At 51.0% G+C, this 20,733-nt stretch overlaps 1 protein-coding gene and 1 non-coding gene across 3 annotated transcripts in view; both read left to right on the forward strand.

The window, feature by feature from the left end:
* Window positions 1–20,733, forward strand: part of VAC14 (VAC14 component of PIKFYVE complex) — a 102,917-nt gene that overhangs the window by 12,369 nt on the left and 69,815 nt on the right. For both annotated transcript variants that reach the window (XM_049622596.1, XM_049622595.1), the window contains exons 2-12: window positions 813–963; window positions 1,279–1,446; window positions 2,235–2,297; window positions 2,885–2,992; window positions 3,519–3,628; window positions 3,916–4,022; window positions 4,979–5,113; window positions 5,587–5,739; window positions 12,088–12,151; window positions 19,021–19,165; window positions 19,440–19,505. In XM_049622596.1, coding sequence (XP_049478553.1) covers window positions 813–963; window positions 1,279–1,446; window positions 2,235–2,297; window positions 2,885–2,992; window positions 3,519–3,628; window positions 3,916–4,022; window positions 4,979–5,113; window positions 5,587–5,739; window positions 12,088–12,151; window positions 19,021–19,165; window positions 19,440–19,505 — 1,270 coding nt within the window. The remainder of the gene's footprint in view (window positions 1–812; window positions 964–1,278; window positions 1,447–2,234; window positions 2,298–2,884; window positions 2,993–3,518; window positions 3,629–3,915; window positions 4,023–4,978; window positions 5,114–5,586; window positions 5,740–12,087; window positions 12,152–19,020; window positions 19,166–19,439; window positions 19,506–20,733) is intronic.
* TRNAG-GCC (transfer RNA glycine (anticodon GCC)) lies at window positions 6,753–6,823 on the forward strand. The gene has a single exon. It is a non-coding gene; the product is annotated as a tRNA-Gly (tRNA).

Here is a 20,733-nt window from a genome sequence, read left to right on the forward strand (position 1 = left end):
GCCACCAGAGATACCTAATTAAAACATAGACATGAGTGAATGAATGAATGAATGAATGAGTGAGTGAATAGGTAAATCATAGATCATCCTGTTGCCACATGACTATCACCTTGACGGTTGCTTTCCTTCCACAAACCAAACTCTTCCTCCTCCTTTAAATACGTTGTGTCTTTTCAGAGCTGTCTGCCTCTGGCCAGTCTCTTCCCTGGGCCTAAGATGCCTTGCCCTTTACCTGGAAAGTGCCTGTGGGTGTTTTTAACATCTGACCCAAATGGCACCTCGTATTCAGCCCGTGGCATTTTTCTGGCTTCTGTGGTATCATTGGCACCACGTTGTTACAATTACTTGTTTGCGTGTGGGTCTTGCCCATTGCTCTCGGACCTGATTCAGCGCTATCCTTGGAGATGACACAGACACAGAGAACGTGTTGGGTGCAGAAATGAAGGGTTGAGCAAGTGTTGAATAGAGTTGGTTGACCAACTGACCATGTTACAATTTTGGGTCCCCAAGAAGACATTCCCTTTCATTCTCTCAGAGCCCCCAGATTCCCAGAAATGAGGTAGCTCTGCCATCCCTCATTCTGTTGTACACAAAGGGAAACTGCGACCCAGAATATGGAAACAATCATGAGCCAGCCAGCGCCTTCTAGTCGGCGGGAGAGCTGAGGAGGGCCCACCCTGAGATGCGTGACTTCCGATTCCTCTTTCTGAACAGGCCATCTCATCTCCCTCCTGTATCCCCGGCCCCCGGAGCCAGCCGCCAGGGAAGCCTGACTCCACTGCTTGTTCAGCCCCTCTCTCCTGTCTCTCCAGGCTGGTCCGGGAGTTCGTGGCCCAGAACAACACCGTGCAAATCAAGCATGTGATCCAGACCCTGTCTCAGGAGTTTGCCCTGTCTCAGCACCCCCACAGTCGGAAAGGGGGCCTCATCGGCCTGGCCGCCTGCTCTATTGCCCTGGGCAAGGTGGGCCTTTCTCCTGGGGGGACAGACATGGCAACGATGACCTTCGCTCTCTCACCCCTGAGACCCAGCAGGGTGTTGCAGACTTCTGCTTTAGTGCCATTCTCTCCACACCTAAGTCTAGCAAGGCTGGCTTTGCAGCCTTGCACCCTTCTTCCATGGCATGGCTCCTAGTTTGGAGGCCGACTTGCCAAGCGTCTGTAAGGCCAGCCCTCACACAAAGGCCCAAGCCTCACAGGGGCACTGGGATGTCGACTGGGTGCTGGGGGCCCACATCCTGACCCATCTTGAGCTGTTTCTCCTCCTGCCCCATTGCAGGACTCGGGGTTGTACCTGAAGGAGCTGATTGAGCCGGTGCTGACCTGCTTCAATGACGCGGACAGCAGGCTGCGCTACTATGCGTGCGAAGCCCTGTACAACATTGTCAAGGTGGCCCGTGGTGCCGTGCTGCCCCACTTCAACGTGCTCTTCGATGGGCTCAGCAAGGTGAGCGCCCCCCACTCCAGCCAGGCTGAGCCCACCCCACCCGCTCACATGACCTTTGGGGCCTTGAGTGCTTGGGTCCCTTTCCCCAGATGCAGGCAGAGCAGGTAAACATGGGGCTGCCGGGGCGACTCATCCGTTGAGTTTAAAAATAATTTAATGAGCTTGTGTTTATGTTGGATTTTTTTCCATTTCTCTCTTAATTGATTTGTACTGCATTTTATCAGAGTGTCAGTCCACCATGGAGTAGAGGGAAGAAAACAGTTTGAAAAGCCCTCACCTCCCCTATAGAAGGTGGAGACGGTGAATCCATAGTACAGACTGTATTTCCGCTACAAGGGGAGCACTGGCCTATAAGCTGTAGAAAAAAACCCTACTTACAAAGGCAGTGGAGCCCCTCACTCACCCTCCCGAGCACCTCGCTCAGCCTCACGGGGCTCTGCTGACCACCATAGTCACATCCAGGGTACCAGCCTCCAGGAGTGGAGAGAAGACCCAGCATTTGAAGATTGGAAACCCTCAAGGAAGGCCAGTGGGAACCAACCACCTGACCTGGTGGCAGCAGGTCTCAGAGGTCCCTGAACAGAACAGGAAGTCCACCGCATTTCGGTTCCTTAGCCAGGTTCCGCTTTGCCTGTCACTACGTCCCCTACCTTTCTTCAGTTTTTTCTGTGGAAGGGGTGCCTGTTCAGTATTCCAAGCTGTGCCAGGGCCTTGGCCGTGGGTTTTTAGTGGGTTCTTTGTCTTATGTATTGACTCTGACCATCTCTCTTTTTCTTTCCCTCTCATAGTTGGCTGCAGACCCGGACCCCAATGTGAAAAGCGGATCTGAGCTCCTAGACCGCCTTTTAAAGGTAGTACTTGGTCCCCACTTTTAGTTTGGAATCTGTTTCATCCATCTGTCTGTACAGCTTATGAATTCTATCACTGGGGCTGCTCTTCCTGATTTTTTAAGTGTTTCATTTATGTACAGTCGAAGTGATTCTGGTGTACAGTTCTGTGACAAGCGTGCAGAGTTATGTCACCAGCACGATCAAGATACAGAAACATGCTGTCGCCCCAAACGCCCCCCTGGTGCTAACCCCACCCAAGGCGGAGGAGGCTGCTCCCCACCTCCCATCCACCCCCCCGCACCCCCCCCCCCAACCAATGACAGGGGGCTGCTTATGCTAAGCTCACCAGGGCATTTGATCCAGATCTAGGGTTTTGCCATAGGATTAGTCCTCTTGGCCTTGATTCCTGCCTTTACTCCAGCATTTTTGCTTGTCCTTTGGCCTGTGGGAGGGTGGATGCTCCAGGACTTCTCCTACCTGGCACAGGCCCTGCCCATTTTCCTCTGTGGCCACCTGACCCCCAGAGCCAGTCCTGGGCCAATAATTCGGTCAGGTCAGGTGGCCCTCGGCCTCTGGCTTTCCACAGCTCACGTGCCTCTGACCCACAGGACATTGTGACGGAGAGCAACAAGTTTGACCTGGTGGGCTTCATCCCTTTGTTGCGGGAGAGAATTTATTCCAACAACCAGTACGCCCGGCAGTTCATCATCTCCTGGGTAAGAGCCAGCCTCACGACTTTTTTCTAGCTATAATGAGCCTCTGATTTAGTAAAATCTGTCCCCTGGCACACCCTGGGCAGTTTGTGTGGCTGAGAGAAGCCTCATTATTATGCCTCTAATAGCCAGTGACATCAGGTAATCCAAAATATGTTTATTCAGCTCTTCCCCAAAGCCATGGGGGTCATGTTTGCCCCTGACAAGGATATGGTTCTTTCCTTGTCCCAAGAGATACCCCTATTTCTCTTTGAAGCCAGTGGTGCTACTTCTAGCGGCCACACCTCTTCGAGTCTCCTCTGTCCTTTCCAGTGTCTTCCCTTCTCCCTGTGGCATCAGGATCTCCTTGGAGTTAAATCCCCATCCTGCACGTTTAACCCACTCTCTGCCATGGGGCACCTGGAGGGCCATGAAACGCTGTCTCAGCAGGGCCGCCTTCTCCCCACCGTGTCCCAGAGCACCGGAGACAAGGAGATGAAGGTTCTCAGGCTGGTGTAACTTTCCCTTCCGGTTTCTTCCCCTCGGTCAGATCCTGGTTCTGGAGTCCGTGCCAGACATTAACCTACTGGATTATTTGCCGGAGATCCTGGATGGACTCTTCCAGATCCTGGGCGACAATGGCAAAGAGATTCGGAAAATGTGAGTGGAGACGGGATGGGCCGCTGCCCCGTGCACACACGCACCTCACATCCAGCAGACAGGCAGCCGCAGGAGATCAAGTTCATTCTTTTCTTCCTGGTTCATGTGCTTCCTGCCTTGAGGAGCAGAGAGCTCATGAATCCCCATGCTCTGGAAAACAGCCATCCGGCAACTGTGAATGTAGTCCCCTTCTCGGTGGCCCACCCAGAGCAGAAGTGGGTGTGGGTAGAGGCGCCTCCAGCCCTGGCTGGCGTATGCTATTTCCCTTCCCCTTCTCTCATTGGTAGGTGTGAGGTGGTCCTTGGAGAATTCTTGAAAGAAATTAAGAAGAATCCCTCCAGTGTTAAGTTTGCTGAGATGGCGAACATCCTGGTGATCCACTGCCAGACCACTGGTGAGTGTGAAGGCCCCATGGCCACTGCCATCTCCTCAGAGTCAGAAAGAGCCCTGGTGGGAGTATGAACCAGCACACCATTGGACCTGGGGCAATAGAGTGGTGGGTCCTTGTGAGAGAGAGATTCGGTTCCTCCATCAACATGGAGGCCCTTTTGCTTGGTCTGACCCTGGAATAAGGTCTGGAGACCCTCTTGCTGGGAAGCTTGACATTTCACTGTGAACTGAAAGGCTTTCAGGTTGGGACTGTGTATCCATGACCTTCTGCTGAGTATCAGACCACTCCAAAGTGTGACCGCCTGACACAACAGCCGCTTATTATTGGTCAGGAGTCTGTAAGTCAGCTGGGTGGTTCTGTTCCCCTGGGCCAGGCTTGGCCGCCCTTGATTATGCACCTGCAGTCAGCTGAAGGGTCATCTGAGGCTGGATGGTCTGGGATGGCCTCACTCACACCTGGCGGTTGGCTGGCTGTCACCTGAGAAGCAGGGACAGTTGGTCCATGCGTCTCATCATCCGGCGTGCTAGCCCAGATGCATTCATATGGCATCAGTAAGGTCCCAAGACACATTGTAGAGGGGAGCATGGCTTCTGGAGGCCTGGGCTTCCACCAGCCACGCCATCACTTCTGCCATCTTTTGGGGGCCACAGTAGCAAGGCCAGACCGGATTCAAGCAGTGAGGAAATGAACTTACCCCTTGATGAGAGGAGCTACCCAGCCCCATTTCAGGTGCAGAGGGGTAGAGAACCATGGTTGCTCTTCTATGTACCACAAGATTGCTGTTCCTTCCCGACCTGGTACCTGCGTGTTCCTTTGGAGGGCGAGAGAGTATCAGTGAGGCTAGAAGCCATGCAACCCCTGGCATCCCCTCCAGTCCCATCTTCCGGGCCTGGTCAGTGGGAGGGAGTGCTCTGGCCTCTCTTGCTGACCCTCCCGGAATCCCGCAATTCCTCTTCCAGATGACCTGATCCAGCTGACAGCCATGTGCTGGATGCGCGAGTTCATCCAGCTGGCTGGCCGGGTGATGCTGCCCTACTCTTCTGGGATCCTGACCGCCGTCTTGCCCTGCCTGGCCTATGATGACCGCAAGAAAAGTATCCTTCACCCTGAAGAGAGGAAATGGGAGCAGCCCCTCAGGAGGCTGTCAAGTTGCAGGACCCTGATGTGGGGGATGGAGGCTCCCTTAGGATCCCTCATGCCTCCAGATAGCCCCTGGCACCTGGAGAGCAAGCGGCAGAGTGGGACACGGACTGGGAGCGCTGGGGCAGCAGCAGGGACACAGGGCTAATACCGTTGTCCCCAAACCTCACCTGGTTACTTCCAGCTCTGAAGCAGCTCTCCCAGGTCCCACGGCTCCAAGGCCCTCATACTGCCCTGTCTTGGGGTGTGGGGGTAATCCTGGTGGTAGGAAGTCCACCAGGATGTGTCCTATGAGAAGACAGGAGCATTTCACGGGAACTCCGTTCAGACTGCCCAGTAGTCCCCCTCTGGACAGGACTGATCCCAGTGACCTCGGGTTTAGGGAACACCCCCTGGATGGGGCTACTCCTTACATCAGTGGACTCAGGCATCAAGGAGGTGGCCAACGTGTGTAACCAAAGCCTGATGAAGCTGGTCACCCCTGAGGATGACGAGCCTGATGAGCCGAAGCCAGTGGTGCAGAGGCAGGCAGAGCCCAACCCCGAGGACTCGCTGGCAAAGCAGCAAGGGACAGCCAGTGGTGAGTAGGCCCTACCTCCCACCCCTCATAACTCCCAGGCTTGGCGTCCTGCTTCAGCAGCCAGGGCTACTTTCCATATGTTACCTCATCTAACTCTGGTAACAACCCAGTGAGGTGGAAGTTACTCTTCTCCCCATTCTACAGATGGGCACAGGGAAGACCAGTAACACGACCAGGGTCTGGCAGCTACTAGGTGGCAGAATTGGGATTTGAATCCTGGCTGTCTGCCTCCAAAACCCATACTCTTAACTCATACTGCCTCAAAGACCGTTTCCTTTTGGAAATCTTTTTCTGGGTTTGGCTATAGGAAATAGGAAGGTTTGGAACATCGCAGAGGACAGACTGCAGGGCTCACGTGAATCTTGGCCGCAGACGCCCGGCCACCTGGAGGCCAGCTGCCTTCCCTGTGCCAGCCGTTCCCTGGGCAGGAGGCTACAAAAGCTGCGGGTGCAGTTTATTCAGTCCTTGGGGATTCTACTGCCGAAAGCAGTGTCTTTGGCAAATGAAACGGCTCTCTGCTGCCCTTTCACACTTTTCAGCATTATTGTCTCATTTATAACATAAAGAAAAGCACTTTTATGTCAGTTAGAGTCTGGAGTTTAACTCTCTAAATGTTATCTAGAGCTCTGTTTTTTTCTTTGGGAGGCCTCTCTCCTCACTGAGAGAGCACTGATGAGCTTCGGATGACGTTCTCCTTTGCAGAGTCAGCCAGAGAGTAAATTGATGCAGAACCCACTCAAATTTTTAAGACTAACAGACTCAGGTCTGGAACCTGAGTTCCAGGAGCCCAAAGAATTTCTGAAACGTTTCTCCTGTTGCCGTTCTCAGGCTTCTCTTGAACATGTGAGCTGTGTGTCAGGCACGTGAGCCCCACGGTGTCCTGTCCTAGGTTTGGCTGGCAGAGCCAGCAGCGGTCCATGCTGGACCAGCTCGGGTATCCGGTTACAGCTGTGCGGTTGCTTCTGTGAGCCAGAGCAGCAAAACAGCTGGAGGCAGCACAGCCATCAAGTGGAGCATTGGTGGTTCAGTGGTAGAATTCTCGCCTGCCACGCGGGAGGCCCGGGTTCGATTCCCGGCCAATGCAGCAGCTAAAAACTTTTTGGCAGTTCCTTGAGAAAGAAAATTTGGGGGAATAAAGTTATGTGGGCCTCTCAAGGCAGGAGCTTTCTCACTAGGAGAAACTAGAAGAATCTCAGGGAAAGATCTGTTTTGTGAAACACTATGTTTTCTGTATGTGTATGGTATCATACAGTTTACATAATTCCACAGCTTTCTTTTTTTGCTTGTGTGGTGGCTTCTTCTGGTTTTTGTTCTGTTTCATTTTGTTTTACTTGACGAGTTACAACAGGCAGAAGTTTCGAGTATTTTATACTGGCTTTAAAAGTTAGTGCCTCTTAATCCGTTGAGTCAGAAAGTAGAATGATGGTTGCTGAACTGGAGGGGAAAGGGGAATTAGACACCCGGTTTCTTTTCAGGGTAATGGAACTGTTGCAGAATTAAATAATGGTGATGCTTTACATAACTTTGTGGATTTACAAAAGATGACCCGGTTGTGTGCTTTAAAATGGTGAGCTTTATGTTAGGAAATTTTATGTTATATGCAGGATGTCTCAGTTTTTTAAATAAAGTTAGTACATCTTCCCTCAAAGTGGAGCCCAGCAGCTCCTACCCCACCCTTTCTCCTTATGTGGCAACAAGTCAGGGCCTCCGGGAAAGAACCACTGTATTCTGCAGGTCGTGACAGCTGCTAAGAACCTGCCAGCTGGAGCATCGGCAGCTCCACGGTAGAATCCTCGCCTGCCAGAGACCAGTGTGCCATGGCCAGCCAATGCAGTTTATTTTACTTAGGTAAAATAGGTAGTTTTTTCTAAGCGGTCTCAAAACAGCTCCCCACTTAGGAGACGCCATGCTAAACCAAGACACATTCAGGAAGCTTGGCTCTGGATTTTACTACCTCATAAACAGCATTTCAGCAGATGCAGAGCTCAGTTTAGAGTAGTTCCTAGAGATGATCGCAGCTCATTTAGAGGCTCCATACCCACTCCTTGCTCAGCTTGTAACTGCCACATTACCAAAGTGCCAGGAGAAGGTCGCGCCGAGCCAGGAGGCAGTGATGATTCAGCTGGTCCAGTTGACAGGTTCATCTCAGCCTCCGCCGCTTTTTCCTATTACTGTTTTCCTCCACTGTTCCAGCTCCGGTTGCCTGGCCAAAGGCGGGAACCTCCTCCCTGGTCTCCCTCTGTTGGGGGGCAAGACCCACGAGGAGGTTCATCAGCCGAGCCTTCTGTGCGTGAGCATACACGTGCACACGTGCGCGTCCCCCTCACCTCTGACTGCAGGACCCTCATTTGTGCCACACTCTTCCCAGCCCGTCTGCTTGCTTTGGCTCCCCTTTGGCCCTGCCACTTCAGGGGTCCGTGATGCGGCCTCCTTTCCCTGAGTTCCTGCAGTGTTTGACGTGTGCACCCTTTTCCTCTCTGTGATGTTGCCTGATTGTCCCAGGTGTCCTGGCCTAGACTCGGTCAGAACGGCCTGCTGGTGAGTCATGGCTCTGCTGACTTCGTATCTGTTGCCCTTGGAGAAGCCACTTAGCCTTTTTAAGCCCCAAATTCCTTACTTGTTAAATAAGGCTAACGATAATAATACCAAACCTGTAGTGTGGTGGTGAGTTTTAAATGAGATTTTTGCTTATAAAGCTTTTAGAATATAGCAAAGGCCAGACACTCTCAGAAACAGGTACTTTAGTGTCAAATTTGTAATGCATGTGTATAACATACCTATGTACTTAGCGAGGTTCTCTGGACAGGGCTTTTCCTCCCTTGTTTTTTGTTGTTGTTGTTTTTGTTTTTTTAATCATCAACATTTTCCAGATAGTAGTGTGCCCCTGGTGGGTCCTAAATGAGGGATCACGGAGGGTTAGGGGGTAGAAGTTCTTGTACCAGGTGAGGGGCAGAATTATAAATAAGGTTTCTAGGAGAGGGCTTGCAACCACTGTTAGTAGATGTGTAATGGAATCCATCCACTTGCAAGGCTTTGATGGGACTGGATATAGCGGCAGCTTCTGTGGACCCTGCAGATGTAGGTAAATCATCTGCCTGCAAGGAGCCCAGGACAGACCCACAGTTGAGTAATCATGTGGCCCTGCATGCGGTCACAGAGGACTGGGGGCTCCAGGCCAAGTCCATGGAGGTCATTTGAGCTGGATCTTTTCCTTCTCCTTAGCTTCCACTCTGCCCCCACCTCACCCCACCCCTTTTTTTACTCTGATTGTAAGGGAGGTTATTACTGTGATTTTTACTCTGATTATATTACTCTAGTTACACGCTCCCTGTAGAGATGAGGGGGGGAAGAGGCATTCCTAGTGGGGGGAGAGTAAGCAGGTGGAATATATCGTCTGCTACATACGTTTGGTGGCATGTGTCAGAAGCCATGAACATTTGAGAGAATTTGTTCTCAAGGAACAAATAGAGATGTAGGTAAGGTTTTCCATTTAAACACCTAACAAATGTTAGCTCCTAACAAGGCTGTGAGGTGAGTTCTGGTTACCCCGTTATACAGTGAGGGACTGGAGGCAAAGTCGGTAAGCTGCCCACAGTTGCACAGCTAGTAAGTAGAGGGGTCAGGTCTCAGATTTAGGCCCGAGGGCTCTGAGTCTTTGCTCCTAGCGCCGTTTACACCACAATTCTCTAAAGAGGGAACTAATACAAAAAGGGCAGCCACAGATGTACAGCTTGACTGGAAATGGGAGCATTGGAGAGTAAAACAATGTATCATTTTTACTCATCAACTTGGCAAAAATGTAAAAGATTACTAATATCCCTGTGTGAAGCTTGGGGAGATCGACTGCTTCTCTGTGCCTGAAGTGCATGTGTAGTGGTAGAACCTTACTAAAGAGCAGCTTATCAACGTGGATTAAAATATAGAATTCCTGACCCTTCCACCCAGCAGTACCCCTGTCGTGGGATCCTAGAAAAATGCACTTGTGCAGGAAGAAGCGTGGGAGAGATGTAAGAGTGAAAGCTACGAAACAAAGGAAGTTAACTTGAACCCTATTTCTGATATCGCATCATTTCATCTACAAATGTGCATGTTTCTAAAAGTCAAGAGGGAGGAGGCAGCCAGGGGCGTGGAGTCCTGGCTGCCGTTCCAGGCTGGCCCACCAGCCTTCCCCGTGTGTCCTCCTCCCCTTTGCCAAGATCTGTTCCATCAGGCCCAGCCTGTGCCTGGCAGCAGCTCAGAACCTTCCTGTTCAATGTGGAAATCAAGGCCCTCTTTACTTGGGGGTTGAGGGAGGTCCATAGTTCACAGGAATAACACTACACTAAGCTGTAGTATAAAGTAAAAAAAAAAAAAAAAAAAAAAAAAATTGCAGAAAACATACTGTGATTCCATTTATGTTACAAAACAAAAAGAAATACTGAGGAGGGCACCTGTTGGGATGAGCACTGGGTATTGTATGGAAACCAATTTGACAATAAATTTCATATTAAAAAGCAAAACAAAACAAAAAGAAAGATAGGAATACTTGCCAGACCAGTGAAGTAGTTACCTGCATATAGAATGGAGTAAGATTAAAGGTTAGAAAGAGACGTGGGCATGTTCTACTTTGTTTGAAATTTTTAGAATGAGAATATGTTTTACTTGTATAATTTACAAGAAGCCAAGGCTGGCACCATTTGAACAACAATATATAAATAATGATAGTTTTAATTGGTAATCCACAGAATAAAATATGGGCCCATAATGATATATATGGATGGATGGATGGATGGATGGGAAGGGACTGCATTTTCCTATAGAAGAATTCTGGTTAATAAATGTAGAAAAAAAGAGGAAAACAGAAAATCACCATTAGGCAAACTCCACAGTAATTATTATAGATCCATCAGTGGATGCCAAAGTCAGTAGGGGAACATTTGAGGAACAAACTAGGTGTTTGTCTAGTCTCAAGTATCTTCCCCAAGACATTTATTAATTACAAAAAGGAAAATAGTAACTTACTGTAAAGAAACCCAGCAGACACTACCACAGTCAGATGATAAGGTCAACATCATCAGTAACAAGACAGACAGACATCACATACCCCTGATATGATGCACTGAGAAAGTGCGTCACTTTGATGGTGGTCTTCCAAAAATGCGTAACCTCCGCCTAATCATGAGAAAATGCAAGACTAACCAAGGTAGCAACATATTCTGCAAAGTAACTGACCAGGGCTTCAGTGATAGCGAGTTTGTGGAAGATACAGAAAGACTGCGGAACCGTCACAGATTGGCAGGGACTAGGGAGACACGACAACTAAATGCAACATGTGGTCCCTGATTCTACCCTGGAACACAGGATGTAAGTGGAAACACCAGTGAAATTCACATTAGGTCTGTAGTTGTGTTAGCAGTCTTATGTGAGTGTTCCTTTCCTGGTTTGATAATGTATGATGTTAGGTGCAGCTGGGTAAAGGGTAAACAGAATTCTGTGCTATTTTTACAACCTTTCAGAAAATTAAAATAATCTCAGAATAAATATTCTGTTCAACTTTCTGTCTTTATAGATCTACCTCTTTTGGACATTTCACAAATTGCAGGCTTTTATGACTAGCTTCTTAACGTTGGCATGTTTCCAGTGTTCACCCATGTTGTAGCACATATCAGTATTTTATGCATCTTTGTTGCCGTATAATGGTCCACTGTATGGCTGTAACACACTTATCCATTCATCAGTTGATAGACATTTGATTGCTATGAACATGATGTACGGTTTTGGTGTGGACATGAGCGTCCGTTTCTCTAGGGTATATATCTAGGAGTGGGATTGCCGGGTCAGAGGGTAATAGCTCTGTTGAGCCTTTAAGGAATTGCCAGGCTGTTTTCCAAAACACCTGCACCATTTAACATTCCCACCAGCAGGGTCCAAGGGTTTTCTCCACATGCTCACCACCACTCATTATCTGTATTTCAGCCGTTCTAGTGGGTGTGAACTGGTACCTCGTCACAGTTTTGATTTACATTTCCCTGATGGCTAATGATGTTGACTATCCCAGGAGTCATTTTTAACATCCATTGCCTTCGGGCCAGCGGTCCCTTCTGAGATTTCCCAGATGTGTTCAGGGCTGGTGCCCTTCTTCTTTTGAGATCACTGTGCCTAAACACTTACAAGCACGGATGCTATCCCAGAAGCTTGGGGAGTGGGTGGCATTGGGTCCTTAGGGCTCCTGAGCTTTAGTCCTTTTCAAGAGCCAGAGTCAAGATGTGGGGGACTAGAGAGTCGGTGTCCTTATATCAGGCATCTTGTTCATTTGGAAGACTTCAGCGGTCCTCTGGCATGACACCTTGTTCCTCTCACTGTCCCCAGGAGGCCCTGATGGTTCTTGTGACTCCAGCTTCAGTAGCAGCATCAGCGTCTTCACACCAGCCAGGTAAGTGGTTTGTTCCAGCCAGAGGCGCTTGTAGAAAGCAAGTGGCCTGGGTCTTTCCTGGGTGCAGCAAATTGCAGTAAAGACCCGAGGCAAACTCTCCTTAGGGGGCACAGTGGGTGCTTGATGAAGGGATCTGAAGAACACTGAGAAAACCCAAATCCCCCTAGTTCTGATGGACAGGTAGCCTTGTCCCCAAGGACAAAGATAAGAAGTTGTTGGAGGTCAGTAAACACAGGTTGTAAACGTAGAACCAGTGCATGGTAGCTACAGGGAGACACGCGCAGACACCTTTGCCCAGAACCTTTTTGCCTGTCGGGATAACGTGGGGCTGACAAGACTGACAAGGAGAAGGCTGTTCCAGAGTCCAAGAGAGCATAGGCTATGGGCCGCAGGAGCCGTCCTCTCCCAGGTGCCGGGTCAGCTGTCATAGTGCAGCCTTCCACATGGGGGCAGAGCAGGCCAAGCAGCAAGATCATTGCTTGCAGTTCCCTACATACTGTATGCTGGGTGATGACATCCACTGGAGGGGGAATTATCACCGTTTTGTCCCTTTCCACCTGCCCTGGACTTGCCCCATGTCACTTTGTCTTTGGGTAGAATTAGCACCTGTGGGGCTGCAATGGATGGCATTCTTCTATAAGGGGTTTCTTCCCTCTCATCCCGACACTGAACCTGGACCCTGGGGAAGGGGTCACTCATGATGAGAAAATATGCACTCAACCCCCAGGAGGCTCTCTTCTCCCCGGACCTTTAGAATCTTTCCTCCTTTTGTATCATTTTTTCACTTACTCTTATTTCTAAGACCCTGTGGGCATTTTCAAAGTATGTGAGTACTGATTATAAACGTGGACTGCTCCTGGGGCCTCTTCTAATCATTTGAGCAAGGTGGTAAACATTCATTCATTCATTCATCCTGTTAGTTGTCACATACTCCAGAGTACCTGCCAGGCTTCAGCCCTACAGGTTCCAAGGTAAAGATGTGACCCCTGAGTGTGGTCCCCAAGCTTGAGGTTCTCTAGTGGGGAAACAGAAGCAGGGCATGATTTCTGTGACAGGGGACTCAGAGGGTGCTGGGGGCGTGCCATGGTGCCCGAGCTGAAGCTCACTGGAATAGTGGCTGACAAGGGTGATCACTCACTGGGTGCTTCCTGGCCCGGCTGTGCCAAATACTTTGTGTCACGTCATTGGATCTCGCTGATGTTTCAATCCCATGGGGTCATTAGTAGTATTAATTCCTTTTAGGGCTGAGGAGGGACCGGAGACCTGGGGGCTGCTGTGTAGAGAAAGAATTAGGAGGGTCGGGCGAGTGCAAACCACCTCGGGGGCCACAGCTTCTTTCCCGTGGGAGGAGATGGAGGCTCAGCCTGAAGAAGTGGCAGAACGTGGAGAAAATTGGAGAGACTTTTTCTTATCTGTTGTGAAGGATGACTTGACCAGATTTGCTGATGCGTGTGATGGAATGAGAGGAGAGACTGAGGGAAAGAGTAACTTCTAGATTTGGGGCTTCAGCCAACTCAGGATATCCTGACATTTCCCACGCTGGGGTGGAAGGAGGCACAGGTGTGTGAGTGGGCCAGTCATGTGCTGTGTGCCCCAGGGAGGTTAAGGAGGCAGCTTTGGATCCTGGATTCTGGAGCTGGGGGAGAGATCCGGAGGGAAGTGCTGGGAGATGTGTCCTCCAGAGGGACCAGCTCTTGTTCTGAAGGCTATGGGAGCCTGCCTGTAAGTGGCAGTGTCTGGTGCAGACCTGTGACTCGGAAGGCCCTCTGGCAGCTCCAGGGGGGATGAGTGGGGGAGGGGCAAAAGTGGCAGCACAGAAGCCTGTTGCAGACTTGTCACCGTTGTCTAGGCCACAGGGTATTGTCCTGCTCCAGGGGAGTGGCAGTGGGAGGTGGAGAAAGGTCTAGGAGGAGGCAGAGGTCAGACATCACTGACTAACCATGGCGGGCGGGCATGACTCTCGTCGCCTCGCTTGGGAGGCGGGGGCGCCATTTGCTGGAGCGGCTCTAAAGGCTGAGGCTGGGAACTGCCTCATTGGAACCAGATTTTGTTTTAGACCTGTCATTCAGGAGCCCATGCCAGACCCTACCCTTTTAAAATTAAAAAACCAAGAGCAAATCATCTCGTGCTTTCTTTATCCCACAAATGGCTATTTCCTCGTGGCAGCTACCAGTCTGAGTCAGTAGCTGTGCCAGAGAGGGGGGCGACCTTCAGAGTCATGAAACCTGAGCCAGGTGCCTAGGCCCTGGGCCCCCCACTCGTTGGAGATGGCAGCTGAAGACAGTAGGGTAGGGGCAGTCTTCCTCCAGTAGGTGCTGCCAGAGGGGCACTGAGCTCAGACAAGAAGGCAACTTCCAGGATCGCCAAGAAACAAAAACCCACCCTGTGACTGTCCAGACACACTGCCTGCCCTCATCTCTCATGAATCCTCTATGTAGTGGAGTCCGACCGCCCGGGCACACATCCTGACTCTGTGTCCCTGGGCAAGCAGCTTAACCGCTCCCTGCCTCGGTTTCCTCATCTTTAAACTGGGTGCGATGATAGTGCCTACCTCCTAGGGGTGTGGAGCTTGTATGAATTGAATATGTAAAGAGAACAGAATGGTGCCCAGCTCAGAGAAAGCCCTTTACGCATTTTAGCTACAATTATTATTACAAGAACTTCATTATTATCCCCATTTTATGAATGAGGAAACAGGCCCAGAGAGGTGAACTTCTGGTCCACAGTCACTCAGCCAGGTTGGAATTAGTGGCCAGGTTGGAGTTCAGGCTAGGCCTGTCTGACTCCCAAGCCCACTGGTGTGGCTTTTGTTGGTTGCACTGGGAGAGTCCCAGAAGCCCACCCGACAGGGGAGCCCCGGACAGGTTACTACATGCACAGACTTCCACTCCAATGCCTGGGGCCTTGCCAAGGACTGTGGTGTCATCATTGAGTTTCGGTATAGGTCACTGGCTACATAAAGGCAAACAGAAAGATCTGGAATTCCATGCTTCTCAACTTCTAGCATCTGGAGATTGAAAAAAAAGTTGTAAAGATACTTTATTAAAAAAATGTGGAATTCAGAAACAATTTTTTTATTTACTTTCTTTCTAATTTGATTAGAGATGTAACATATGAGTACCATAAAAAGTTAGACATTACAGGGATGCCTAGGTGGCTCAGTCAGTTAAGCTTCCTATCTTGATTTCCACTCACAGGCTCAGGGTTCATGGGTTCGAGCCCTGTGTTGGGCTCTTTGCTGACAAAGTGAAGGCTGCTTGGGATTCTCTCTCTCCCTCTCTCTCTCCCTGCTCCCCCACCAAAATAAAAATAAACGTTAAAAAAAAAAACATTAGACATTACAGAAATGAAGTGTTGCCTCCCAGAGAGAACCCCTGGAATTTATCATTATTTATTGGTAGAATCAGAAGTATTGTTTAATAAATCGCTATTTTATTTATTTTTTGTTGTTAAATTTTTTTAATGTTTATTTTTGAGAGAGAGAGAGACAGAGCACAAGCAGGGGAGGGGCAGAGAGAGAGAGGGAGACACAGAATCTGAAGCAGGTTCCAGGCTCTGAGCTGTTAACACAGATCCCGATGCGGGGCTCAAACCCACGAACCACAAGATCACTACCTAGGTCGAAGGTGGAGTCAACTGACTGAGCTCCCCAGGTGTCCCATTAAATCGCTATTTTAATAGCTACAGTAGTGCCATGCACTTGGAAAATGTCATACACATACGTGTAAGACATTAGTTATGAGATGCTTTATGAGAATGTTCAGTGGAAGTGGGGTTTTGCAGACACCTTGAAATAACTCAGAAACCCCCAGGAGCGACTAGTCTAGACTTTTTGGACCCGATGCAGAAATGTATTTTAAACTGTGAGTGAGCTCCCATCTGCTCTCTGGGTAAGGTAACCCAGGGCAGAGGATACTCCATCTCGGACTCAGGAGCTGAGCACACCATGCAGCCTGCCCTCTCTAGGAAGGGCCTGGGTTCCCACAGACTTCTGGCTCCCCGCGGTGCATGTGTGGAGCCCAGCACACAGCAGCCGGCCCTGCCCAGCGGAGCGGCTGAGAGCTGCCTCCTCCACAGCTAGTAGAATCTTTCCCAGGCACTAAGATCAGTCTCCCCGGTGCCCTGGGTGCCCCTGCTTCCCATGAGCCTCACCTCCAGCCAGCCAAGGGAAGTGAGACCCAGGGAGAGTGTCTCCGGCTAAGGGAATAAGTTTTCAACTGATGGCCGCATGGCCTTGGACGGGTTCCATACTGTCTCATCTGTGCATCGCAGGATTGAGTTACTTGAACCATGACGTCCCTTTCAGCCATGGTGTTCTTGGTGGGTTGAAGCTGACACCTGCCTCACCAGCAATCTGAAGGTGCCCGTGTCTGGGGAGGTTTGCCATAGCCAACTTTTGCTGTGGGGAAAGTCGGAGAATGTCAGTGCACAGAATGCTGCCAGTTCTTGCGTGCCGGCTCCACGAAATCCTTCATTTTATGGCCTTGACACAGCGCCATCATGGGGAGATGCCACCATGGGCTGGCCCTTGATTTGTCCCTCAGTAGAGACATTGAACTGGCTGGAAGCATCTTGGGACTACAGTGAATCAAGGAGCCCATCTGGCCCAGGGACCATCTAACATGTTGGAGCCCTTATTTGGGCCGCTTGGATTTGGAATGCCCCCCACACAGAGCAGCACCAGGCTTTCCCAGTCTCCTCTCTCGCCCCACGTAGAGACTTTGCCTGTCGTGCTGATAGGAAAATATATTGAACGGTCTCTGCGACCCCTCTCTGTCCCTCCAGTACACAGGGCTGCCAGGTCTGACCGGGCCAGTCCACATAAGGGCTGCCATTCAGCTGCCCCTGCCAGGGGATAGTTGCAAATGGACTCTCCTGAGCCTGGCCCATTAGGAGGCAGTGCCATGTGGTAGAGGAGGCCACTCTAGGCTCGGACTGCTCACATTCAAGTTGTGAGCTCCACCCCTTCCCGATCGGGTAACCTCTGGGCCTGACTTGCAGGGTGGAGTCGAAGCAGCTGGGCTTGGCACTGCCTTCCTCCCACTGGCAGCTTAGGCCACAGCCATTGCTGGCCACTACGGCCCTGACTGCCCCCAGGGGAGTGAAAACAAGGCCTTGCTCCCCGGGGGACCATTTCTGCTAAGAAAGTGGTGCTGGCCTGCAGGCATAGAGTCCCAGCACCCTGGCCCCATGTGGGAGCTGGAATGTCCTGCTGTGGAAAGGGACTCACTGTGGACCGAGGGCTCACCAGGTCAGGACGCAGAGGCAGAATCAGGGCAGTTGCCATTCATTCCTTACAGCCTCCTGAGCTCCCACTCTGTTAAGGCCTTGGGGTGTAGGTAGGCTTCCGGAGCTTCTCCAGCTTCTCAAGGAAACGAGCTATAATAGCATGCTGGAAGGAGCCAGGTAGGAGGACGGGGAAAAGAAGGACTTGGCGATAAGAGTGTAAGTCCTGGTCATCAGCAGGAGGAGAGGGAGGTTCTAGGAAGTTTTCAGAGAAGAAAAGAAAATGCTCAGGAAGCCCTGGGATAGATTGCTAGCCCGACACCGTAGTGCCGTGTTGTCCGTGGCAATAGCCAGGGTCACGGGGCCGCTGGGCACGTGCAGTGTGGCTAGTGTGAACAGAGGTGTGCTGTCAGGGTGAAATGCACGCTGGATTTCGAAGACTTAGAACACCAAAAAGAATACGAAGTATCCTATGAGTGATGTGTATATTGTTTTTTATGTTGGCTTCATGTTGAAATGATATTGTTGGGGTATGTTATATTCATTAAAATATGTCATTAAAATTTTACCTGGTTCTTTTTACTTTTGAGTATAGGACTCAAAAATGTAAAATTCCATGTGTGGCTCACATTACGTTTCTATCAGACAGTGAGAGAGAAAGTGATGAAGAGATTGGGAGCTTGTGTTTGCCACCCTGAACTTGTCTGTCTGTGCCTTAGTTTCCCTGTCTGTCTTAGGCTAGCAAAGAACCTAGGTGTTTAGGTGTTGGCAAAAGACCCCAGAACTTCCAGCCACATGACTCCCGTGGAATTAGTGGCATCCCCGCCCAGAGGCTCAGGACTGCTGGGCTCTGTCATCACACGCCCAGCCCGTCTGGCGACCCGAGGATAGAAGTACCCACTCTCACCCCTAAACGAGCACCGTGGGGAATCATCAAACCATATTAAACAGCAGTTCTGTTTAGCAGTTACAGAACTGAGAATGGGTCCCTTTAGGAATTCACATCAAATGAGCTTCAGAGAGACTGCGGGCAAATTAGGAAAGCACTGGTATCAAGTTCCTGCTGCCAATGAATAATTGAGCAGCCTAGAAATGCCACGCGAGACCGTTTTCTACAGACAGGCAACTGAACTGCCTGACCTAGGTCCTCAGAACCCAGGTCCTTACTGGAGAAATATTCTTTGTTTGCCTGGTGAAAACTCTGCTCTTAAAGGGTGTTTTCAGGGCTTTCCCCTGGACTCGTTGGATCCATTGGTTTTGTCTTATCAACAGAGGGTTTGGACTGAATGCCCTGAGGATGCTGAACGGCTTTTCATCCCTGAGGTCTGCTGGGGCCCAGCTTGGTGATCTCAAAGAGGTGTTCTCCAGTACAAGCTAGGCCAGTGCTGGGGAGGTGGGTAGGCAGCCAGCAGACTGGCCCTCTTCCACCAACCCCAGCCTTGGAGAGGGAGGGTTGAGGCCACGCGGTGAAACTAGCCTCCACCAGCCACGTGGAGGGGGTGTGCCGCCTGCCCGCTCCTGGCCACCGCACCCAGGAAAGTGCAGCACGTGTGTGGTTCTGACTGCACAGCCAGAGCGCTGCCGCTCAGCGGAAGGGGCTATAGCAGGCTTCAACTCAGCTCTCCTCCCGGTCTCACCCACAGCACGGACAGGGCCCCAGTCACCCTCCACCTTGACGGGATCGTGCAGGTCCTGAACTGCCACCTCAGCGACATGGCCATCGGGATGATGACCAGGATCGCTGTCCTGAAGTGGCTCTACCACCTCTATATCAAGACTCCCCGGAAGGTGAGTCCCTGGGCCCATCTGCCTGATAGGCCCTTCGAAGCTGGGGCTGCTTCTGGGTCTATCTCAGTTTTCTGGGGCCTCCCCATGCCTGGTAGGGTTCTGGTCACTGCAGTTCTAGAAAATCCCTGGCAAGCGGAGGAGTGAAAGATGCTTGAGGAGCACTGGGGGTGTGGGGGAGGTCCATGCAGTGCAGTGGGACCCTGTCCACGCTGAGCTCAGTGGTGGAGCCAGGGTGGGGGAAGCTCACGGATTTCCCGGCTTCTCTGCTTTCCAGATGTTCCGGCACACAGACAGCCTCTTCCCCATCCTGCTTCAGACGTTGTCGGATGAATCTGACGAGGTAGGTCACCCCCTTCCTTCTGTCATGGCTGCCTAAGTCATTTGAGTGACAGATGGGATCTGGTAGCTGAGAGGTGCTTGTTTTGTTGTCCTCTTAAATCAGCACCCAAAAAGTCTCTCTCTTCTTACCTGGTAAGGTGCATCGCTTACAGGGAAAGCTGTGTTTAATGCTCTTGACTTTGGGAACAAGGACGTCTTCTTCCAGCCCTTCTGAGGAGCACTGGGTCAGTGTATCAGCGAGGACATTGGCCTCAGGGGGAAACTGGCTCGGCTATAGAGGGGCGGGGGGGGGGGGGTGTGGTGGTGGGCAGCTCGGCTGGGTTGGGTCCCCAAAGCAAGATCTGGCCCCGCGTAGCTGCCTGACCACGAGCAAGTGGCTTGTCTGGTTCCTTCTCTGCTCAGTGGGGCAGTAATTCGGAAGATGCTAAGTGCTGGGCCAGGCAATGCTGGCCGCTCTGTGAGTTCTTGTTGTGTTCTGTTCGTTGCAGCCAGCCTCCATTCTGACCTCTGGCTTGAAATTGGCCCTTTAAGATTTGCTTTGTCGGGGTCACCAAGAGCAGAAGGGAGAGGCTAGCCCAGAGAAAGGGAGAGAGAGCTGGGCTCTGCGTCTCTTAGCCCTCTGGGGGGCGGCCCCCGTCCCCACCCCATTCTCGGCAGCATTTCATCCTTTGCTGTCAGGCTAAGGTAGTGCTTTTTCAAGACTCCCCTGCCTCCCAGCCTAGGGGCAGGATTGCTCATGGGTGTTGCCATTGGCCAGGGTGACATCCCTTCCCTTCACCTATACCAGCTCTAGGCTGCCTGTCTGATGCTGGCAGGCTGTACCTTGACTGGTCCCTCTCCTTCCCTCTTCTGGGCTCTGGGCAGCTGTGGGCCTTAGGCAAAGCTGTGTGCCCCATGAGGCAGTGGGCACGTGAATCCACAAATCTGCCCATTGGGAATATGGGAGTGGACAAGAGCTGGGGGCCAGGCGAGAAGGAGAGCGACATTGCTTACAACCTCCTATGCGTGAGGCGCCTGAGCCTAGTAGCAGGCTGTGTGGGGCCTAGGATAGTTTTCCTGCAGCCTGAATTTGCTTTCTTGAACCTGAGCTGAAAAGAGATCAGATGGGCTGGTGCCTGCCTCTGCATTTCCAGAAGCTTCCAAAACAGATGGTCTGGGAATCTGCCCTTGACCCCTCCTGCTTGCCTCGTTCACATGCACACGTGCCCTCTCTTTCCCTTTCCTTCAGC

Source organism: Panthera uncia, assembly GCF_023721935.1.
Source record: "Panthera uncia isolate 11264 chromosome E2 unlocalized genomic scaffold, Puncia_PCG_1.0 HiC_scaffold_20, whole genome shotgun sequence".
Classification (NCBI taxonomy): Eukaryota; Metazoa; Chordata; class Mammalia; order Carnivora; family Felidae; genus Panthera; species Panthera uncia.